Source organism: Leptopilina boulardi, unplaced genomic scaffold (genome assembly GCF_019393585.1).
Source record: "Leptopilina boulardi isolate dan_hultmark-lab unplaced genomic scaffold, ZJU_Lbou_2.1 LbouV2_179, whole genome shotgun sequence".
In the NCBI taxonomy this organism is placed as follows: Eukaryota; Metazoa; Arthropoda; class Insecta; order Hymenoptera; family Figitidae; genus Leptopilina; species Leptopilina boulardi.
In genome coordinates, this window is record NW_026137728.1 from 284,463 (window position 1) to 309,371 (window position 24,909).

Sequence of the window (24,909 nt, forward strand, 5' to 3'; positions counted from 1 at the left end):
AATTCGACATTCTAATTCCTGGAGGTCACAAACTTCATACTCTTCCCACTTCCACTTTTTATAATTTTCATTCACATTTCCATTTCCACTTTCACTTTTTATTTTCATTTCCATTCTCACTTCTACTTTTACTAATTTTCATTCCCATTTCCCACTTGGAAAGATTCCCCGGAAAGTGCCCCCTGGAGGTTCTATCAGAATTCCGCCGGAACTTCCAACGTAATTCCATCGGAATTCCAAAGAATTTCCGATGGGATTCCGACGGAATTCCGATTAATTTTTTTCAAAATTTTTAGAGTCCTTATTCCGTCGGAAGTTCCGGCGGAATTCTGATAGAACCTCCAGGGGGCACTTTCCGGGGAATCATTCCAAATGGGTTCCGTTGGGAAAATTAGAAAAAGTAGAAGTAGAATTGGGAATGAAAATTTAAAAAAAATGTAAATGGAAATGAAAATTAGAAAAAGTGGAAGTGGACGTGATAATGAAAATAAACAGTGGAAGTGGAAATGGGAATAAAAATAAAAGGGTGTAAGTAGATTTGGGAATAAAAATAAAAATGTGGAAGTAGAAAATGGAAATGGTAATGAAAATTAGAAAAAGTGGGAATACAAATGAAATTACATAATCGACCCCCTGATTTACCTATTTCCTATAATTTTTATTTCCTATTTTTTACAGGCCTGATTTCTCTTTGGATTCCCATTTTCTACTTTCTATTTTTCAAATTAGGAAATAGTAGATGTTAAATATAGGAATTGGAATAAAGAATTTAAATACTCTAATTGCTATTTTTTATTCCCTATTTCCCAATTTTCACTTTTTAAATTTAAATTTTACTTTCTCCTATTTCTCCTAATAAATAAATTTTTGCTATATATAAAGAAAAAGATTAACATTATTTTCTCCCAATTTTTTTTTCAGTTAAAATATTAATTTTTCTTTTCCCATTAATGAAAAATCTGCACTATGCAAAACTCTATAAATAACAAATTATTTTAAATGTACGCAAATAAAAAAAAAATTTTTTGTGTTTCTTTGTCCCTGAGGTATTTCTAATTTTGCGAGTTGCAACGTGACAAAAATAATTTCGTTGGATATACTTCATGAATATCTGCCGTTGGCTCGACGTATGCATTTTTTTTTCTTCACTATTTTTTTTTTTTTTTTTTTTTCCCTTTTTTTTGCCAATTTTTATTCTGTCTGCAGCGTCGCGCCACTGGTTTGGTCGTTGGTGCGTCAAGAGGATGGAGATCGTTGGAATGAGGGGTTGAAGGGGAGGGGGTTGAATTGATAGAGGATGAAAAGAGAAAAGAGACTAGAACTAACGGAACAGAACGTGGGGGCAAAAACGTGGAGAATGGGAATTGAAGGGAAAACGAAGAGCAAAATTCGCTATCGGAAAAATCGAGCTATCCATGCCGCTACCGACGACCTCTCAATATAGTCAGCAACCCCGTAGAATGCATTTCCTCTTTTCTCTCTCTCTCTCTCTTTTTCTCTCTCAAGCTTCTTTTAGTCTGTATTTTCCCATTCCCCATTTTTTCCAAACTCTCTTTCTCTCTTTTTCATCTCTCTCTCTCTCTCTCTTTCCCTCTTATCTGCTCTACGTTTACATTCCTTTACAACCTCTTATCGGTAATACCTTTTGCGGGCCCCTCTCTTTTCTTATGGATGAATAATAATGCATATATCTGCTGAAATAGCAGGAGGAAAAGATAAAATATTGACAAATATTTACTGAAATGAAAACTGATAAAGTATAATCGTATCAAAATCCTTCTTTTTTGCAATATTTGAAATGATATTAACAATTGAAATTTATACACACAGGTACCGCGCATATATTTAAAATAGAATTTTATATGCCTAATAATGTGTGAGGTTCCACAAGAGAGAGAGAGAGGATCTTACGTCAAAAAAAATTTTTAGATTATGTTTGTGATTTTTGAAGCGAAAATACTCGTGGAGAATAAATTCTTAACATTTTTCGACATAAATTTTTCTAACAATATTAATTTCAATCCTGGATTTTAATAGAATATGTGTTTTTGGGGTTATTGGTTACGAATCCGAAGTTAGTTTCTAAAAATTTAAAATGGCGGATCCAATATGGCGTATGAAAAAAATTGAAAATCATTAGTTTCACCTGAAAGTTGATACTCGGGGGTTTTTTGGGGTCGGTGACTACGAATATAAAGTCAGTTTTTCAAAATTCAAAATGGCGGATCCAATATGGTAGACAAAACAAACTTTTAAATCATTAAACTGACTTGAAACAAGTATCAAGTATATCTAAACAATTTTTAAATTTTTCACCGACATATTGGATCTGCCATTTTGAATTTTGAAAAACTGACTTTGAATTCGTAATCAACGACCCCAAAAAACCCCCGAGTATCAACTTTCAGGTGAAACTAATGATTTTTAATTTTTTTCATGCGCCATATTGGATCCGCCATTTTGAATTTCGAAAAACTGACTTCAAATTCGTCGAGAAATATATTTTCCATTGAAATTAATATTGTAGGAAAATGTATGCTTTTTATCAAGGTAAAACTATTATAACCTAAAAATTTTTCACTTAAAGTCCCTTCTCTCGTGGAGTGTAACATATATGGATACTAAAAAAAAAAGAGAAAATGAGGCTCAATTTTGAAAAAGACTCATTAAGTTAACTCGCGTCAAGTTTATGGACGAATTTTACTCTATATATATACTAAACGAGACCAAAAACAGTTTAACTTTGTTGTGTGCGGAATGCTTTTACGTTGAGTAACTCTCTGAACATGAACAGCAGAAACTTTCTGATTTTACGAGTGAAATAGTTTCACCAACAAATAATGGATTTACACGCACACACACACTGTTAAAGAATATATATATATTAGGAAAAAAGTGTCTTTAACTACCGTGCGTAAATGACACCCGGTGTTGTTTTACATCCTCTACGTTTGAGAATAATAATAATAATAATAATTATAGAATGTAGTCATGAGTGGGCCACCTTTTCATGTAAAAAATAAGTGTGAAAACTATTTTTAATGAAAATCCTAACCTTTCGAACTTGAAGTTAGCTATAATATTATTTATCCAAAAAAAAAAATTATACACGAAAACAAAACTATATGAGTGAAAAAAAGATCCTTGCACTATTTTTTTTTTTGTGAAAGAGAGAAACATTATATTGAAGACAGCTGTTGAGAGAGTCGTTAAGTCCAACATTTTAGGATCTTCCACAAAGCAGTATATCTATCCGTTACTTTACTTAAGTACAAAATGTAATACCTTCACAGGTACTCGTAAGTTCGGCTTTTAGGTTAAGTACTACAAACCCTATGTCAGAACGACACTCGTTGGACTTACTTTTATCACTTTTACGACTTTTATGAGTCGTCTTTACGGTGCGTGCTGCCTCGTTCGTTTCACCCACTTTGGAGAGAAAGAGAGAGAGAGAGAGAGAGAGAGTGTGAGGTATATGGTGACTCTTTTTTTTTACCTTTGGAAATAAACCCTCTTCACATCCCTATCTTACTTTTTCCTTCGGTTGTGTCACTTCCGTTAATATGTATGTTTCACTTATACTTTTAAAACGCCTAACACACACACAGTTTTAGCTTTTGCAATTCTCCTCTTTTACCTTGTTCTCATGGTGCTTTTATGCTCGTCGCTTGGCACTTTTATCGATGCCAAGAGTGTTCGCGTTATGCCAGCTATCAAGGGGTGAGAGTCACACACACACACACATATATATAGTGAAACCCTCAAAGCTCAGGGAGTCGTTAAGAGATATTCCTTCCACGTTCCGTGTCACTCTGTGAGAGAGAGAGAGAGAGGGAGGGAGAAAAAAAAGAACCCCATTTCTTCCATCCGCGAGGAGCGTTAAAAGAATGTCGTTTGCATCCGATCCCCGCGAAAGGTCGGTCGTTAAGGGCGATTTTCATCGCACCAGGGAATTACCTCTGACGATATTTTTCGATTCTTGCGAGCGTTGAACACGGGAATGAAATGCTATAAAAAATTCGTCCTCTCTCTCTCTCTCTCTCTCTCTTGTGATTATACGCCGACGTTGACTTTGTGTAGAAGGTACTTGATATTTGCTTCACTTGATTCACGCTATTAGTGACGGGGAAAAATCACAAGAGATTTTTACAAATGTGTGAATTTCAAATTAATAATAGAATTCAATTTAAAAAATTAATAATTTTAAATAAAACAATCTTTATATTTGGCTATAAACGCCAGACTCACTAGAATATATGGGTATAATATAATCCCTATATATAGTTGAGATCTTTAACAGAATCATGGATGAACAGATATAAATTTGACTTGAACAAGATGATAAGTGAAGCAGTCATGCACAGGACACTCGAGTTTGATGTGAAATCCTAAACCGCACATAGTGAACTTATCTGCAACCCTCAACTTCCTGCAATGCAACGACCAATCTCTAAACCAACACCTTTTGGTCATAGACATACACAGAGACTATATATATATATGGAATATGAAATCGTAGTCAGCTGGGGGGCAAATTTCCGTCAACACCACAAGGATTCAATATCCTATATATATACACCAAAATTGGCTTCAGTGTAACTCTGCACTAATACAAAATCGATTCTCTTTTACAAATCACAATTTTAAGTTACTTGCACAACATTTTGTAATTCTCATTTGAATTCTTGACGTAGTTCTAAAACTAAAATCAAGTTCTAAAACTATTCCAAATAGGTGATCAACTAATGTTAATCCTAGCTTAAATTCTACAAGTTTTTCCTAAACACAAGTCGAGAAAGTAATACTAGATTTGATGCTTCAAAAACTGATATTAATCCAATATAACCTATTAGTGCTTCTTCTATAGTATTCCTGCATTTAATATTTTATTGTGTTGTAAATTTATATTCAAATTGTTGCTTCATTAAACTTCACCAAAATCTTGAAATAGTTCTCTAAAACTGATGCTACATTGAGTCTAGGACTAAATTCTAGACTTGATGCTACAAATAGCTCTGAAATTAGTCCTACAATTGATGCTACATTAACTTCTAGAACTAATTCTGATATTAATGCTTCGTCAAATTGTTGAAGTATATAGCGTTCTGAAACTAATATATATATCAAGTTGAGAAAGTATTTTTAGATATGATGCTTCAAAAAGTTTTGCAATTAGTCCTATACAATTGATGCAACAATAAATTCCAGAAGTAGTCATTGATGCTTTATAAAATTCTTAAAGTAAACAAATATTAATAGTAGTTTCCTATACACTGAGAAAAATATGCTATCTAGAATCTATATATTTTATAAATTCTTTAGTATATGCTTTTGAATCGCAATAATTATTTTTATGCCGTTTAAAATTATTCTAGGATTTATTGATACTTTTCTGTGCTCTAAATCAACATTTCTACAATAATTGCTGCTACATTTGGAATTTGTTACTCAATTCTTAAAGTACTTATTCTAAAACTATTCCAACACCAAGTCCTCGTATTTAGTTCTAATAACTGATTCTGAAAATAGTTCCAAATGTTTATTAAATTTCTGAAAGTAGTCCTGTAAAATGCTTCATCAAATTCTTAAATTAATCCTAAAACTGATGCTCCATGAAGTCCTAAATACAGTCCTAGAATTGCTATGCTTTATGAAATTCTTAAAGTAATTCCAACACTGCTGTTTCATCAAGTCCTGAAATTAATCAACTTTGAAATAGTTCTAAAATGGATGCTTTATATTTTTTTAGTCCTAAAACTGATGCTCTGTCAAGTAATTAGTGTTGACTAATAATAGTAACATATTAACAATTTTTTTGAATTAAAAAAAACCCCTAATTAAATAAACTCTGCTTTATTTAATTCACACTTCATTCTTCTAAATTGAATAAAACCATATGTATAAATATAAACGTTGATAGGTGAATAGAAGACATAAAATATGTATATATATATTTTGGAGTTGGAGTTTCATCATGGCATAAAGGTCCTTGTAAAGAGCGTCAGCTCCTTAACGAGGGTGCCATGAGATCTCGAAGGGCTCGACACTAATTTGTGTTTTGTAGAAAGCTTCGTCTCTTGCGCCAAGGGAATCTTGCGTTTCCGCCTTGTTATACAGTGCGGTCTGAACGGCTTCGTTAATTACGTTGCGCGTACATTACGTAAATGGGAGACCCGAGCCATACAGTTCGCCGAGAGCTTTTGTGCACGTCGACCATTTTACGCCCTACCCTCCTTTCCAACATACAGCCAACACTATTTTCCGGGGTGGCAAACAAAAGCCTCAGCTCTCTGGCTCCCGAGGTCGACGCTTATAATGAAGATACTCGGTCACTGGGAGCGACGCTTTATCTGGGTCCGGAACTAGGAATGCACATGTTAGTTATACCTAGGGGACTGGTTTGCGACACGCATTTAGCCAGCAATTAATGGCACTTAGCCACACAAATCATTCCGTTTTACTACTTTACCCTCTCTCTCTCTCTCTTTCTCTTTCTCTTTCTCTACAAAAACAGCAGCGAACTCTATTAAATTTATGTACTCGATCAAAAGAATTTATGAAAATTGAAAACAAAAGAAGCGAATATTCTCTGTGATATGTAAATGACTTTGTGAGTACAAAAAAAAAAATTTTAATTTGTAAAATGACAAAGAAATTGCTTGTATATTTAAATGACAAAAAAAAATAACACTGGGAAAGAAGTATGTATATATTTTTGAAATGAACAATGGAAATTATTATTTGAAATGATATTATTTGGTATTCTGAAATCAACAAGCAGCATTAACAAAGTGAACAGTGGTAATCAGTATTGAGTTTCATGGGACAGGAATATCCATTTTGAGCTTATACCCTGCAAACTATAATCCTCACGTTGATATTCAAATCACGCTATTGTTTCTCTCATCAGTTGCGCTTCGTGTTATTCAAATTGCAACACACTACCAACATGATCTTCAAACAATTCAGCATAGCATTCTCTATCTTAATGAAAATCCTACTAGCGTATATACAAAACAAATATCATTTCCATGATTTCAATTGGCGGGGGTTTTTTTTTTTTTTTTTCTTAAATGGAAATTCTCAAATTCTTGTAATTTTTGAATTATATTAATTCATTTTTTTTCAATTCGTATGAATTTTCAAATTCACCTTTTCTCCACTTCTACCAAATGTTAACTAGAATTTTTTAAAAATAATTATTGTTTATGTTTTGCAATAAAATGAAAAATATAGAAATTAAAAAAAAATTCTTATTTCGTACAAATGATTGTTAAGTGATCAAAAATTCTTAGAATCATTAAAGAGATTCTGCAGCAATAAAAAAATTACATTTTTAATTGTTTTCAATAATTATAAAACAATTGTTATAACCAAATTGGCAAAAGTCATGGAGTGTAGTCATTCTTTGCTTCAATTTGCCTGAAAATTGGGGGGTTTCGAGGTCGTTGATCACGAATACGATGTCCATTTTCAAAAATTCAAAATGGCGGATAACTTTTCAAAAAATTAGTTAAAACTTGTTACTCGGAAATTTTCGAAGTCGCTGATTACGAATATAACGCCAGATTTTGAAAATTCAAAATGGCGGATCCAATCCTGAAACTCGTTTTTATCATACTGCATTGATTATTTATTTAATTTCAAGGTACATATAACACAGAAAACTAAAAGGTATTAAAATAAGCTGCAACGCTTCTTATTTTAATCCATTTTGGTATTAAAATAAGTAAAAATGGATTAAAATAAGAAGCGTTGCAGCTTATTTTAATACCTTTTAATTTTCTGTGAATATAATCGAACCTTTAAATTCACGTGATTTCAGACTTCGACAGTTTTTTTGTTTTTCAAACGTGCACTACTGGTTTGTGTGTACTTTTTTTATTCTTGTCAAATTATAACAATCATTTTATTTTATTGGATTCTCTAATTAAAATTTTTAATAACTGACGTCATATTCGTAATTAGCGACCCCGAAAACACCCGAGTAACGAGTTTGAAGGGATTTAATTGATTTTCAGAAAAAATTTTACGCCATATTGGATCCGACATTTTGAATTTTGAAAATCTGACGTCATATTCGTAATCAGCGACCTCGAAAACCCCCCGAGTAACAAGTTTGAGGAAATTTAATTGATTTTTTTTTAAAAAAAACGTCCCCCTTATTGGATCCGCCATTTTGAATTTTTAAAAACTGACATTAGGTTCGTAATTAGTGACCTCGAAAACCTTGTAGTAATAACTTTCAAGCGAATTCAATTAATTTTTAAAAAATCGTCCGCCATATTGGATTCGCCATTTTTAATTCTTAAAATCTGACCACATATTCGCAATCAGTGACCCCACGGAAAAAATTAATTCAGTAGATTTTACAGAACTATCACGGAGTAGCGGATACAGCTCTTTGTGAAACTGAGTGTTGTAAAATATCACGAAATATTCAGGATAAACTCCAGAAATATTCAGTATAAACAACGAAATTTTTGTAGTTTATCCGAAAATATCCATCACATTTTACAAAACTCAGTTTCGTAAAGAGCAGTATCCTCTACTCCGTCACAGTTTTGTAAAATGTACTGAATTAATTTTTTCCGTGCCCGAAAACTCACGAGTAACAAGTTTGAAGGTATTTAATTGAAATTTTTATAAAAGTCGAAAGCCATAATGGATCCGCAAAGAATTAAGTGTATTTGCCTGTATAGTCAAAGACATGACTTTTGTCAATTTGTTTATAACAATCGTTTTATATAATTATTGAAAACATTTAAAATGTAATTTTTATTGATGAAGAGTCCTTTTAATGATTTGAAGCATTTTTGCGATCATTTATCAATCATTTGTACGGAATAAGAAATTTTTTTTTTAATTTCTATATTTTTCACTTTATTGCAAAACATAAACAATAACAATAATTATTTAAAAAAATGACCGAATTTGAGGTCAGATTTAATAAATTCAAAATGGCGGACCTAATATGGCGTTCAAAAAAATTTTTAAATTGATTCGATTCGTTCAAAATTCAATACTTGGAGGTTTTTGGGATCGCTGAATCCAAATTTGACCTCAAATTAAGATTCAACGACCCAAAAAAAAACCCCAAGTACCGAATTTTGAACAAATCGAATCAATTTAAAATTTTTTCCGACATATTGGGTCCGCCATTTTGAATTTTTTAAATCTCACCTTAAATTTGGATTCAGCGACCCCAAAAACTTTTAGTACGATATGATATATTTTTTTGGAAACTTTTTTTTACCGTTTTGGGCCCACTAACAATTTTTCTATTAGACTGCGAAGGAGTTAAACCACATGGTGAAAATGACGTTATAGTTTTCTTTATAGTTTATTCTGTGATAAGTTTTGTTGGTACAGCCAAGCGGATGACTAAAATTTAACATCCGTATGGCTAAAAAAAAATCCAACGGTGTATGAATGTAACCAAACCATAAATACAATATGGTTGGATTAGCCAAAATTTCGACTGTATATTCATGAAAAAATTGTGAAAGTCTGTATATTTAAAACAAATATTGAATACTTTCGCTTATTGATTCTATCTGCATCCAGTTAAGATATTCAACGAATTCTCTATGGTGAAAAAAAACGAACCTAGCGAATACTTTCGGTTATCATTGATTGTAGTTTGAAAATGATGATCGTTATCACTGTATATAGAATATAATATATATTGAAGCTAGGAGATGAAAGGCAAAGTTTGAAGAGGAGACTATCAGTTTGATAATCGGGGATGTCCTAAAGGCAGGTGATGTGTATGTATGTATATATATATATATATATATATAAGCATGGAAAATGCCAGGGAATAGTTTGTTGGAGTGAGTAGGTCTGTTAATGTTTAGCGCAATCAGCGATAATGGCGGTCTATGGCGCGTTTAATCAAGGCAGTAGCCCGTAGTGGCTTGCGGTTCGGAGCTGACTACAGGCGCGTGGTGTAAAGGAAAGGGCTTGTGGATGGAGCATGGCGAGGCAGAGGATGGTTGCGGAATGAGACGAGAGGAGATTGCAGAGGGTTGGATATATCAGGTGGGCTTAGTGGTCGACGCTGGCCTCGCATCGCCCCGACCAAAGAGTGGCCACTGGCCCGAGCAGCAGTAGACCGCACACTTCTATATATATACATATACACGAATGTATATAAGTATATGTATATCCATACACACAATATACACACTCTTGACACGGTTGCTGTATTTGCATGTGAGAGAGAGAGAGAGAGAGAATGGAGGATCGTGAGCCAGACTCTGTGTTCTCTCTCTCTCCCGCTTCCTCTGACGGTTAGTCTAGCCACTCGGTTGCGGTCAGACCGCGGCCAAGCCAACCCCGCTTGTCTGAGTGTCGACGTTCGAATGATCCCCCTCTGCTGCTTCTCCCTGCCTTTGCTTTATACACCCCAATCACGTGGAAAGGGATCTTATCAATCTTCAAAGCTTCAGTTCCTCATCAACAAATTGGCTAAACAATTTTCCCCTTGTCTTTGATTTATGTCCTTGGGAAATTATTCTCTATATCCATATATCGTTAGGATCAAATGAGAGAGACGATGAATCAAAGATCATTGCACCATTTGATTTTTATTTTTTACAAGAAGATTTATCGCAAAATTGTTAATTCGACGAGGGTTATATTATCTAAATTTTATAACTAACAGATTGGATATAACGTGTGTGTGGCGCCATTTTAATGGTTTCCGCTGGTGGGATATGCTCGACTTGTCGATGTTGTAGTTGGTCGGCTTCCTTGAGCATCTAATATCCTGAGTGCCCCTAATTCGCCTCCCGTAACCCAGTGACGCGCTAATCGATCATTGAGCTTACGGGGGGTTTACGAGTTTCTGGCGCCTCGCACGAAATCGTCAGAGAGGGTTATATATATATAGTGTAAGGCAAGCAAAGTAGGAGGTGGAGCAGGAAGGCAATTAGGGATTCGAAGGGGGGTAATTAACCCTCTCTTCCCCTTACCAACCGAAACTGATCTCTATTAACTTGTTAATTACAGTGTGTAATGAACTCTTTGAAGGAAAGCCAGTTGTCACGTGCGCTAAGTACGGTTAATTTTCTCCACAAATCAGAGGATTATATTTATAAAATTCTTTATCGATATAAATGTATAAGAAATAATTTCGTCACCAATTCTAGCCCTAACTGTATACAGCATATTTATTTCTTTTCCCCTTTCGCTAGCAAATAAGCAATATGATATATATGCACATCACTTAGCCCTAACTTGGTCGTCTGGGGCAAGAGTATTATATTATCGGCAGAGAGAGAGAGAGAGAGAGTCAAGAGTGACTTGGATGAGAGGTTGAAGTGCTGACGTAGCACTCCGAAGTTCAAACATCTAAACATCCCGATCTTTTGCCGTCTGTTGGATCCTTCATGTTGCCCCCCCCTGCCTCTGCTTCTTTACCCTTCTGCGCGAAGACGAGGACCACTTATCCTCCCCTTATCCTTGGCACCCCCTCGTTGCTGGCAGCATGTCCCAAGCCCACTTCACTTTTGCTCCCTCGCACGTGTACGTTCTCTCACTGGCAATTGTATACACTGCGATACTAGAGCCAATGGCGTAGTTGCCTGCTGCAATGACACTTGTACTTATAGAACTTTTCCACTGTCTAAATAAAGAATATATTATATATATATATATATAGTCAAGTATGTTATAACAGTTTCCAAAGAAAATCATCATTCAAACTTTGCTGTCGATGTATTCACAGAAAATTAAAAGGCATTAAAATAAGCTGCAACGCTTATTATTTTAATCCAATTTTGCTTATTTCAATACCAAAATGGATTAAAATAAGCAAAATTGGATTAAAGTAATAAGCGTTGCAGCTTATTTTAATGCCTTTTAATTTTCTGTGTTTGCATTATTGCTATAATCAAAATTTTCAAATGAAATTTGATCTAAATATCACAAGAAAACAAATTCGGATCAACTATTTTGGATTCGGAAAAGTAAGAATATGTTTTCTTAACGTATTTTTACGCTGAATTCGAATATATCGTTGGATTTTCTCAATTTTCAAAATGGCGGATCCAATATGGGGGAAAGAAAAAAAAATCAATAGCATTTGCGCTTGAAACAAGTTATTCGGGAATTTCGACATTTGCTTTATGAAAAGTTACAGCAAAAATGGGGCCATTTTGTTTTCTACTCTTCTTTTATAGGGAAAAATAGAGGTGAAATCTTTATTTTTGCTATAGTTTTACGGAAAAATAAAGGAAAAAAGGCGCTATTTCAATTTTTGCTATAAACTTTGTGTAAAACTATAACAAAAATTAAAATGGCGCCGTTTTTCCCCTATACTTTTACGAAAAATGATAAAACTTTGGAATTTTAATTTCTGCTCTACAGTTTTATGCAAAAGTAGAGCAAAAATCGCGCCATTTTAATTTCTGCTCTACTTCTTCAACAAAAAATGGGGTCAGAAAATTAAAATTGCGCCGTTTTTGCTCCACTTTTGCGTAAAACTAGAGCAGAAATTAAAATTGCAGCATTTTAGCTCTATTTTTCCGTAAATAAATGGCAGAAATTATGATGGCGCATGTTTTGAACTATTTTTACGAACAACTAAAGCAGAAATTAATATCCGGATCCGTTTTAGCTCTAACTTTTCGTAAAGATATATATGACGAAAACTGCGCCATTTTAATTTCTGCCCTAGTTTTTCGTAGAAATATATAGCAAAAATCGCGCCTTTTTAATTTCTGCTCTACTTCTTCGACAAAAAATGGGGTCAGAAAATTAGAATTCCTCCGTTTTTGTTCTACTTTTGCGTAAAACTAGAGCAGAAATTAAAATTGCACCATTTTAACTCTTTTTTTCAGAAATTCTGATGGCGCCAGTTTTGAACTATTTTTACGAACAACTAAAGCAAAAATTAATATCCGGCTCCGTTTTAGCTCTAAGTTTTTGTAAAGATATATATGGCGAAAACTGCGCCATTTTAATTTCTGCCCTATAGGTTTTCGTAGAAATATAGCAAAAATCGCGCACTTTTAATTTCTGCTCTACTTCTTCGCCAAAAAATTGGGTCAGATAATTAAAATTGCGCCGTTTTTGCGTTTTTTTTTGCGTTTCAAACTTGTATATAACCAACAGTCTGCAGGGTTCGATTCTCTCCGGAGGTGAGATTTTTCGAAAACCAAATTGTTATACTTCTTTCAAATTGTGTTAAAAATATGACATCAATAAAATGAAATAAAATAAAAATACTAGCAACAGTGAAGATTTATCCAAAAATGAATAGAATTAATAATTATATTAAATTCAAACATTTCTCTCATTGTGTTTATATATCATTTATTAGCGGGCACGTAACGAATTTCTATATATGATATCGATTTTCAGCGAGGCAGCTAAATTAAGTTCTGACACGGTATTGCAAACGAGTCAGTAGTTTTCAATTATCGTTGCAACAGATATACATATTGCCAAGCAGAGAGAATGGCTAGAAAATGAGAGCGAGAGAGAGAGAAAGAGACGTGTGCGCGCACAATGGATGGACTTTTCCATCGAAAACTCCAATATACATAAAAAAAACTTTATCGTCATTTCGTGAATGTCCCGCTGGCGTTAGTCTGCGATCGCGGCAAATTAACCATATGACACTATATATACATATATATTTATATATACACCGTATGTTCTATATATAAAATATTTAACAGAGAGCCGTTGTCGAGAAAATAATTTTCCATTCATATTTCATTAAAATCCGAAATAAATTGATTCCATCTCAAATATATATATGTGACGCTCCACGAGAGAAGGGACCTATTCCCGAAATAACATTAGGCTCAGTTTTCCGTGCACCGTACATGAAAACTCTAATATTATTTCGGAGATAGGTCCCTTTTCTCATGGAGCGTCACATATATATATATAATTGTTAACATTTTTATATTATTTAATAATAAATGTCAAATATAAATTTTATTTTCCGATGAAATTAATTTGATTGAAAGTTTTAATATGTGTGTGTAAAATTTAATATTTACCTCGGAAAAGTGTTAAAAAAAATTGAAATAAATATAACATATGAAAAATGTAAGAGACGATGAAAAAGTGGAATCGTCTCAATTTCGCGACACCCGCACTTTACGGTCCTGACTTTTCCACACTCGAGACGAGCGATTGGGTGGGTGTGAGAGGTTGGAGTGTTGAGGGGTTGGAGAATGAATCGTATACGAGCAGCGGGATTCGAGGTGTACCTCGGGGTATCGGATTATCGAAGTATCGAAGGGAGACTTGTGGTATGGGGTATATATATATATATACAACAACTGCAGTGAAGACGACGACGACGACGACGAAAGCATTCGATTCACGTCAACGTTTTACAGGCGAGGAATTTTATCGTCACACTTCGTCACTTTGCATTTTTATACCCAGTTCTCTCTTCTATTTTTATACTCGTTTCTCCTTTTTTCGATATATCGACCACAATTGTCACTAAAAAAAAAAAATAAATTTACAATAACATATTTTTTTTTTTACCTTATACGTTCGACGATCAAAAGTCGAAAAAAGATTAGAGTATTATTTTTTGGATAATCCTTAAAAATCTAGTGGACTTATATCAAAATCCGATTCCTTTGAGACTTAATTATCATAAAGTATACGCACGTTTCAGCCATATTTATGAATATCGCAATCTTCTTTTTCTTTGATTGCGCGCACAATTTTCCTCATGACAATGGAAGCATATTTTCATTCCATAGTCAAGAAATATGTTTTATTGCTCATTTTAAAAGGAAGAGAAAATTTAGCATTCGCAGAGAATATGAAAATGAAGTTGAAAGGTGAGAAACGAGTTGATAAACATGTTCTTCGTTGAGTGTTAAGATGTTGTGGAAGCATAAATGTTGGGAGTAGATAAAATATTTTTGTTCTCGAAAGTTTATAATGGGAGTGTCTTAATGTATGTAGTACGTGGCAAACGTTTCGCCAGTAGAGACACGGCGTTTATTTTCTTGAAAAACTTTTCAACAAGCGAGAAATGACGCGACAGTATACGGCCCTGAAAGGACAACCGCCGCCCTCAGTTCGTTGAGAGAGAAGGAGAGAGAAAAAGAGGAGGAGAAAGAGAGACGAAGGTTGCCTTGCCATGCCATGCTGCACCTACCCCATTCATTATTTTCTTGGTTACCTCTCTCACCCAAGGAAAACTTCTCGGCAACGCAATTACGTCTGCAGCGGCTCCCCCATTCCACTCGTTTCTCTACTCTTTTCCAACCCTCGAGCCAGCTTTTACTACTACAATTTCCCAACCCTCTCTCTCTCTCTCTCTCTCTCTTTTTCCTCTATTGTTATCTCACTTCGCCCTCGCTGACAGCGCAACTTCCGTCCTCTTTCCTCTTACGCGGATGGCTCAACTCATTTTCGCGTACGTTATAATTAGTGGCTTAATGACTGCCACTCGGAGGGCGACGGGTAATTAAAACAACAACTCCCAGCTTCCTCTCTTTTCCTCCACCTTCTCTTCTCTCCCTCATTTCCACTTTAATCTAGCTCTTTTTACCACTTCCATTTTTGCCTCCGCGTCTCTCTTTTTCTCTCCCCTTTTTTTTTCTCTCTTTTTCGTGTTCGTTGTGTGTGTGTGTATACTCGTGACTCGAGAGGGAAACTTGCCAAGAATTTCAGTGGCCGCGATATTTCAATTAGCATCTACCGCTCGTTTAAACGGCAGTGAAAGGGAACACGATAGGCAAAAGAGAACCACATTTACAGGAACGACTTATGCGATGCCACGACCTACGTTTATTTACATTTTAGTTCTAGACACACACTTATATAGAATTACACTTGCGAACATATGTATCATGATTTTTGTCGACAAATTACTGGAAAATATGCAATATATGTTGAATGCTAATTAACCACCGTTTGACTAATGATCGTGATTCATTGATATATTGATCCCGTTTTTACCGTGTGGGGGGTTTAAAGTTTAACTCCGTTAAACAGGCTAAATTTGCGTCTGCGCAGAACATTCGTTTGTACTTAACGAAGATTTACGAATATTCTGCGCAGACGCAAATTTAGCATGTTCCTTTAGCGGAGTTAAATTTTAAATCCACGCGGTGAAAACGATGTCATCGTGTATGTAGAATTTATAAAACGACGGCATTGTCAAAATAGATCAAACTTGGATTTCTTTATAATTTTCATTATCCGTTTTTGATAAACTCGAAAACTTTTACTCCTAACTGTCCTTTAACTGTCAGAATTTTTATACAGAATTATATTTTTAAAAGATATGTAAAAATTTTAGAAAAAACAATAATCCCTAATGCGATCCATGTTTCTATTAGGCAAACTAGAGAAAATATATAATAGCAGAATCATTTGGCATTATATAGCTATGAGGTAGACTGAAGATTGAACCACGACAAGTCGTTTCTCTGCGCGCCATTGGCAAACCCCTTCTCTCTCTCTCCCCCTCTCCACCCCCCGGGAGAATCTAATTTAATTCCTGTCAGTCTCTTCTATTCTGCCAGGGGCGCTTCACGAGCGTCGTAAACACCCTCGATACGATCCAATGCTGCACCTGCACTCATCTCGTTCTTCAGTAGCTAACACGACTGTCCCGTTTTCTCTCAGGGAGTAAATTAACATTGGAGGAAATTACTACTGTGGGGGTCGTTTCAACAGAATCGAATAGTTCACTAAATTTTCCGGTAGAAAAAAAAAAAAGGAAAGAAATTGTAAGGTCTTACAAATCAATGTTTAAATTGCGATTTAAGTATATTGTAGAGAATCCTTACAATATATATAAGATAAATAGAATCTTTACAGTATATAATTAAATGTATAGGAGTAAATACACAATACACCTTCCAAAAAGAAAAAATAGTGTTATTTTCATTTCTGCCATATATTTTTTTACGGAAAAGTAGAGCAAAAATGATGCAATTTTAATTTCTGTTTTTTACGGAAAATAGAGCAAAAACGGAGACATAATAATTTCTACTCTAATTTTTTTGTTTTCTACTCTTCTTTTATAGGGAAAAATAGAGATGAAATCTTTAATTTTGCTATAGTTTTACGGAAAAATAAAGGAAAAAGGCGTCATTTCAATTTTTGCTATACACTTTCTGTAAAACTATAACAGAAATTAAAATGGCGCCGTTTTTCCCCTACTTTTACGAAAAATTACAAAACTTTAGAATTTTAATTTCTGCTCTACAGTTTTATGCAAAAGTAGAGCAAAAACGGTGCCATTTTAATTTCTGCTCTACTTCTTCAACAAAAAATTGTGTCAGAAAATTAAAATTGCGCCGTTTTTGCTCTATTTTTGCGAAAACTAGAGCAGAAATTAAAATTGCACCATTTTAGCTCTATTTTTCCGTAAATAAATGGCAGAAAATATGATGGCGCTAGTTTTGAACTATTTTTAAGAACAACTAAAGCAGAAATTAATATCCTGCTCCGTTTTAGCTCTAACTTTTCGTAAAGATATATATGGCGAAAACTGCGCCATTTTAATTTCTGCCCTAGTTTTAATTCTGCTTTACTTCTTCAACAAAAAATTGGGTTAGAAAATTAAAATTGCGCCGTTTTTTCTCTACTGTTGCGTAAAACAAGAGGAGAAATTAAAATTGCACCATTTTAGCTCTATTTTTCCGTAAATAAATGGCAGAAATTATGATGGCGCTAGTTTTGAACTATTTTTACGAACAACTAAAACAGAAATTAATATCCGGCTCAGTTCTAACTTTTCGTAAAGATATATGGCGAAAACGGCGCCATTTTAATTTCTGCTTTAGATTTAAGGCAAAATAGAGCAAAAACTGCAAAAATTTAATTTCTGCTTTAGATTTAAGGCAAAATAGAGCAAAAACTGCAAAAATTTAATTTCTGCTCTATACTTTTACGGAAAAATAGAGCAAAAACGGAGACATAATAATTTCTACTCTAATTTTTTCCGTAAAAGTATGGCAGAAATTAAAATGGCTTCGTTTTTGACTTATTTTTACAAAAAATTTAAACAAAAACATCGGCATTTTAATTTCTGCTCTATTTTTACGAAAAAGTAGAACAAAAATGGCGACATTTTTAATTCTTCTCTACTTTTATGCAAAAATATAGAACAAAAAAAGTGCCATTTTAATTTCTGACCTATTTTTACTAAAAACCAAAGCCGAAATTAAAATGGCGCGATTTTTGCTATATTTCTACGAAAAACTAGAGCAGAAATTAAAATGGCGCAGTTTTCGCCATATATCTTTACGAAAAGCACAATTTTTACTATATTTCTACGAAAAATTAAATAACGCCAATTTTGCCCTATTTTTACAAAAAATTACAGCAGAAATTAAAATGGCTGCGTTTTTGCAAATATTTTTACGAAAAAATAAAGGAAAAACGTCGCTATTTTAATTTTTGCCCTAGTTGTTCGAAAAAATAGAGCAAAAATAGCGCCATCAGAGTTTCTGCCATTATTTTACGGAAAAATAGAGCAAAAATGGTGCAATTTTAATTTCTACTCTAGTTTTACTGAAAAATGAAGCAAATACCACACAATTTATAATTTCTTCTGAAAATAAACCAAAAACAGCGCCTTTTTAATTTCTTCCCTACTTTTTCCGTTAAACTATGACAGAAATTAAAATGGCGCCATTTTTGCCCTATTTTTACTAAAAACTAAAGCAGAAATAAAAATGGCGCCATTTTTGCGATATTTTTACAAAAAAGTTAGAGACCACTCATGACTATATACATTCTTCTACTAAATTAAAAATTAAATAAAAGAAATAATTTACATTTTGAAAAATATTTATTCAATAAATCCATCGTCATTTTTAAATATTAAAATCATTTTAAATATTTAAAAAAAAATAAATGTCTAATTATAAGTGTGAGAAAATATTTTCGTTTCTTTGGAAAACTATAACAACGCGCTAATCCACACAGGTTTTGACTCTAATCTGAATGATATTTTGCATTTCGTATGAAACAAGCTTGTAATTGGTTGTTTGCGGTAATTTACAATGCTGAATAGGTTTAGTCTGGAAATCGCGAGAGTCACTGATTACACAGAACTGTGGTTAAATGTATGCAATTAGTTTATGTGTGTTGAAAGACCAGTATCGGTCTCTCCACGCGCATTAAACTGTTCGTTGAAATAGGGGATTACGCCCCAAGTATACTCGGTATTGCAAGTCTCGTGTACTACCTCAGTTCAAATTAATTACTTAGTTGACGCGTGCGCACCATACGTATATGTATATATACATATATTACATTGGCGATGTTTAGCTAACTTTATACTTGTACTGATGAAATCAAGAGATGATATATATACAATATATAGCATTGGATAACTATTATAACGACTTCCTCAAATCTCTTTTGCCATAAACAACGGCTATAGTACTGACTTGTTAATATCCTCGACCTATATTTCATGCGCGCACAATTCTATAAATACGCATAAGAAACATTTTAAAATTTTTATGTGTTTATTAGCAAAAAAGTATAGGAGGAGAACAAATTTATTTTAACATTTCCTTCTTTTTTTTTATCTCTCGAGAAGAAAAGCTCTCTGGTTGTCAAGCTCACAAAGAGATCATGAAGGGGATGAGAAATGCTCATTTGTATAATTTATTTATAATTTCGTTATATTTATTTCTTAAAAATTGATTTCAATTTTTTTACTACAGCTTTTCTTAGCTAATTGTTTAAATAAAACCTATCACAAAAATTAACAACTGGTTCAATACTGGCGTAGTATTGGTACCAGTACTGCGACAATAGTCAATTTTTGATAAGGTATTGGACCAAAAAATTTATGTAAAAACTTTTGTTAATTATTATTATTTTATAAATTTATGTTTATATAAATAAATTTTCTATTTACATTAATATTAATTGATACTTAATTAATATTGTTTTCTTTTTTACAGACTGAAATTGCGAAGAGATTGAACGCTATCATTGCACAGATTTTGCCTTATCTCTCGCAAGAGCATCAACAACAAGTGGCCACTGCTGTAGAAAGAGCAAAACAAGTCACGGTGTCTGAACTCAATGCCATTATCGGGGTAAGTAATATTCTCTCTAAAAATATGTCTCAATCTTTTATTTTTAACCCCTATTTTCCCATAATAAGAAATATATACTATAAATATAGAATATACCACAAAAATTTCCTGTTTTTGTAAAATATAATTGGGAAATAATTCAAAGTTTTATCAAATAAATATTTTTTAATATTTATTTATTGTAATATTTATTATAATTTGCCATTACATAATTAGCATTTTAGTTAATTAATTGGGTATGTGTTTCAAATACAAAAATTATTGATCCAAATAAAATTTATTTAATTCAAATAAAAATTATTTCCTTCAAGTAAATATTTATTTGGCAATATAGACAAAGTAACCGCATTTATTTGAATTTTTTCACTTATTGATTATTGTTTGAATCTTTGTTGGAATATACAAAAATTCACGTGTGGTGTAGTTGAACATTGGAATCTTGAGAAAACCGTCTTAACCGTATTTACAGTACGTGAATTTCCCACGTGTATTAAAGCGAAAACCGCAACGACGAATGAGAACCTCTGATCGTGCCGAGTCGACCGAGCTTTCTCTCTCTCTCTCTCTCTCTCTCTTTCTCTCTGTGTGTAGAAGAGGAAGTCGATGCACGCCAGAGGAATCCAAAAGCGGACGGATGGATACGTTCCTTCCCTCGATCCTCGCGAATCCCGAATCCTCTTCAATATTGCTCGAGCACTCAATTTCCTCCCTATTAAGCCGCCGGCTTCTCTCACTCCCCTGCCCCCCTACCACCATCTTCCTTTACCGCGCCGTTCAAGTTCCGTTCCTTCGTCTTTCTCTCCCCCTCCCCTTATCTAACCCACTCCCTTCCGAATCTTATACCGGAATCTTCCTCGGGTTCTTGGCCAGATAGGTTATAGTGTTATGGCGCACGAGCACCGACTAATCAGGATTCCTGCTTCTTCCAAGGGGGTGAGTTCCTTCCAAGGGAGTGAAAGAGATAGAACGATAGAGTGAGAGAGAGAAAGGGGATGAGGCTCCTTCAGATCCACAGGGTTGTCGCTACGTGCAGCAAATCCTTAGCAGAATCCCCAGGATTCCAACCCTCTTAACCCGGTCCTATAACCATTCTCATCTTCTTCATTCCTAGTCCTTTCCAGCCCTCATCCCTCCTTTTCTACTTCGACTTCTTTTGAGCCTCGACGCGACGCTCCGTTTGACAACAGGAAACTCAGCTTGGAAAAACGAGATTCAAAAGAGAGAGTCAAGCCAAGAATGGAATAGAATCTTTGCGAAACCTTTTTTTTCTCGTTATCTGCTTTTTCTATTTTTTTTCCTCCTTTTCTTTATTTTTGTCCTTCTTCAACGATTCACCCGTTTTTTTTTTCGTGAATCGGTACGGGTACTTGGAGAGATTAATACCCTTTAAAGAGAAATATTCCTCTCTCTTTCTCTTCCTAGCGTTCCTCCTTAGAAAAAGGTAGAACTATTCTAGACATATACCGCTCGAGGATATGTCTATTTCAATTTTATCCTGTTCAAATAAGTGCAATTTATTTCAGCATGAGCTTTCCAGCCGAGTCACTTTCATTTCAATCAGAATTGCTGTTAGCGAAAGGAATAAGAATTCTTTTATCCCTGGGTTGAAAAGGATGTTATGAAACGACGATACGGTTTTTACAGGCAATAGAACTGCAATTTCCTGCTGTATGGCAAAAGAGACATCTCTTGTTGTCATCACTTTGTACCACGATTGTATATAATATATATATATATATATATTTTTATATGGCCCCTATTGATATAAAGTTTCTGTCAAATGGAATCACAAATATCTTTAAGCTGAAATGTTGATTTTTGAAAATTTTATCAAACTCAAAGAACACGTAAAGAATGTATCAAATTTTTATATATTTTACAATTGTATACGCACACAGAGAAAATATGTATTTGTCTCAGAGTCAAATAAATATTTATTTGTTGCAAATAATTATTTATTTGATTTAAATAAAAAATTTTATTTACGCCAAATAATCAATAGACTAGTTGGCTCAGGAGACAAATATACGTTTATTTAACTCAAATATAGAGGCCGTTTTCACCGTGTGAATAAATTTAATCTTCCGAGAAGTTAAAAGCAGTAGATATATTCTGCGTCTGCGCAAAATGTTTGCTTCTGCGCAGACGCAGAATATATCTAATGCCTTTAACCTCTTGGAAGTTTCAAGTTTATCCACTCGGTGAAAACGGCCTCATTTTATATATGTGGTTCAAATAAAATATTTCTCTGGGTGTAGAACGTAGTTGATATAAAATATTATTGTAATTTTACTTAAAAAATTATAAACATAACCTAAAATTTTTTGCCTCTAAGGTCATTTTAATAGCGAACGTCACATATACAAAAAGAAATAGTTACGTCGGTGAAATTTACAATCCAACCGGTACAACTAACGATTTAGAAAAAATATATTTTTTTATATATAAATTACTATAATTTTTTGATTGAACATATTTTTTTATACAAATTAATTATTATCATTTTTTGATCGAAAATATTTTTGCAATGTAAAATTAACAATTTTTGAGAAGAAAAATTTGTAGAACAAAAATGATATTATTTTCTGCGTGAAATATATATATTTAAATTTTTTTTTTGTTGCAATCATTGTGAACTTCATCGACGTAAATAGTGAGGGATTTTTTGAAGAAAAAAAAAACAGAAATCTCATTTCGCAGAAAATGACGATTTTGATAAAATATATATATTCCATTTATTATGCTATATAGTAAAATAGCCTTCGAGAATTGCGTAATTATTGCGTGTCAGCACATTAAAGACATTCTTATCAGTGATTTGAGGTCAACAATTTACAATATTATATGTATATCTTTGCAAATGATTATCACTATGCCGTTTGAGAATTTAACAAAGTATATTTTTAAGAGTTAAGTTCAATTTTAATTAAATGAAGATAATATTTTGAAACTGATATGATTTTTAAGTATATTTACTCTTTAAATCTGAATTAGTCATTTTTGAATTAGTCAACTGCGTCGATTAATTAAATAATATTTGTAATTGACTAATTTTTAGTAAAAAAAAAAATAACTAAATTGATAGTGGAAAACTGTTAATTCATTTATTAAAGTTTACTAATTTAAATAGTAGCAAATACTAGTAGAAATAGTAATAAATTAAATGAATTAGTAGTTTTCTACTATCAATTTAGTTATTTTTTTGGCTATAATAATTAATCACAACTGTTACTAATTTATTTAATGAACAAATCGGCGAAAATTAGTCATTTTCTACGAGAAAAAGAACCTTAGAGGCAAAAAATATTTTTAGGTTATGTTTATGATTTTTGAAATAAAAATACACTTCCACTGTTTATATCTTTACTAGAACAAAAATATTTAAAGTGATTTTGATTTTACATAATTAAAAATATATTATTTCATTTTTTAAATTTCGCGAAGAAAATGATATAATTTTTTATATTTTAAATGAATATATGCATTGGATAAAAGTAACATTGAAGTATTGGGAAAAAAATAATAATAATATATTCCAAGTGGATAAGGCACGGCCTTGTCGTAGCGGCCAATATCCGAAAAATCTGAAAGCTTTCCACTTGAATCGAATATGGTTGAGTCAGCAAACAGTGAGCGTCGACCAAACTCTGAAAATGCTGAGATTGAAGCTGACAAAGAATTCGCAGGTGTTCAAGGCTCTATAAAAGTCGACAATCTCTTTTTACAAAAGTGACATTGCGGACTGCTTCTCGATGAACTCTTTATAGATATAGTACTCTTCTTATTCTCAATCTCAATTATTATGTAGAGTAAAAATTACACCATTTTCCATCAAGAAAAGATTCTCAAAAATTCACACAATATTTAAAGGAGAAAATACTCTCAACACTGATATCGAAATTTGAATCAGTGAAAAATTTACAGTTATCAAATCAGTCGCTTAGTTACTGCTATATTTGCGAATATGAGAAATTTTACTAATTTTTAATCAAAATCACTAATTCGTACTATTAGTACAAACTACCCAATCTGCAAGTTTGCAATGAGCTTGTTGCAAGTTTGTTGTAAGCTTACCAATTTTATTCAAAACTAATTTTTGGGTCAATCTTTAAAAGACTATAAAATTAACTCGTTTCACTCTAAAGTGAGTTGCAAAAAAATTAATTCTCCGCAAATACTTTATACATATCAAATTTAATTATTTTCGCCAGCATTATTTTTTTTCCCCCCGTTTTTATAGTGAGGTAACTTTAACATCCACACGCAGTATCTTAACAGATAAATTATGCACCCTAGCTATATACAAAAGGGTGTGTATAAATCCAGCAACAAATAGTGAGAGAAAACAGGATGATAAATTGTGCACCCTTGATTTTAAGGGATATATTGTGTGTACAAACATTGTTTGTGTTTTTGTGTATACGACATCATTTGTATGTGTGTGTGTGTGTGTGTGATCAGGAAACAAGCGTGTAAGTGTTGGATGTACAGTCAGCCGCTCGACGCGGGGTTATTATATCGTTAAGCCATTTAATTATCTCGGCAAACTACTCCCCGGAATATTCGCCTCCACCCTCCTTCCCGCTTCCACCCACGCCTTGTTCACAGTATCTCTCTATTCCTCTCTCTCTCTCTCTTCTTTACTATATATATATATTCTCCCTTACACCCACACAAGTTGCCTTTGGCCTGTCTAACGAGTGTACACGTACGATCTCGCCTCAACCGACACGCTCCCCGAACCGTTAAAACACAGTTGAGCCAGTTTACGATTTGTCTGGCAGCGGACTGCCTGCACAATTTCCCTTAGGTACAACTTCAGTCCCTAACATCGGTTATA

The 24,909-nt window shown here is 33.4% G+C and overlaps 1 protein-coding gene across 3 annotated transcripts in view; it reads left to right on the plus strand.

Moving 5' to 3' along the window:
* LOC127277798 (protein groucho-like) overlaps nucleotides 1-24,909 on the plus strand; it is a 167,666-nt gene that overhangs the window by 96,771 nt on the left and 45,986 nt on the right. For all 3 annotated transcript variants that reach the window (XM_051299178.1, XM_051299180.1, XM_051299179.1), the window contains exon 5: nucleotides 19,932-20,069. In XM_051299178.1, the coding sequence (XP_051155135.1) occupies nucleotides 19,932-20,069 (138 nt within the window). The remainder of the gene's footprint in view (nucleotides 1-19,931; nucleotides 20,070-24,909) is intronic.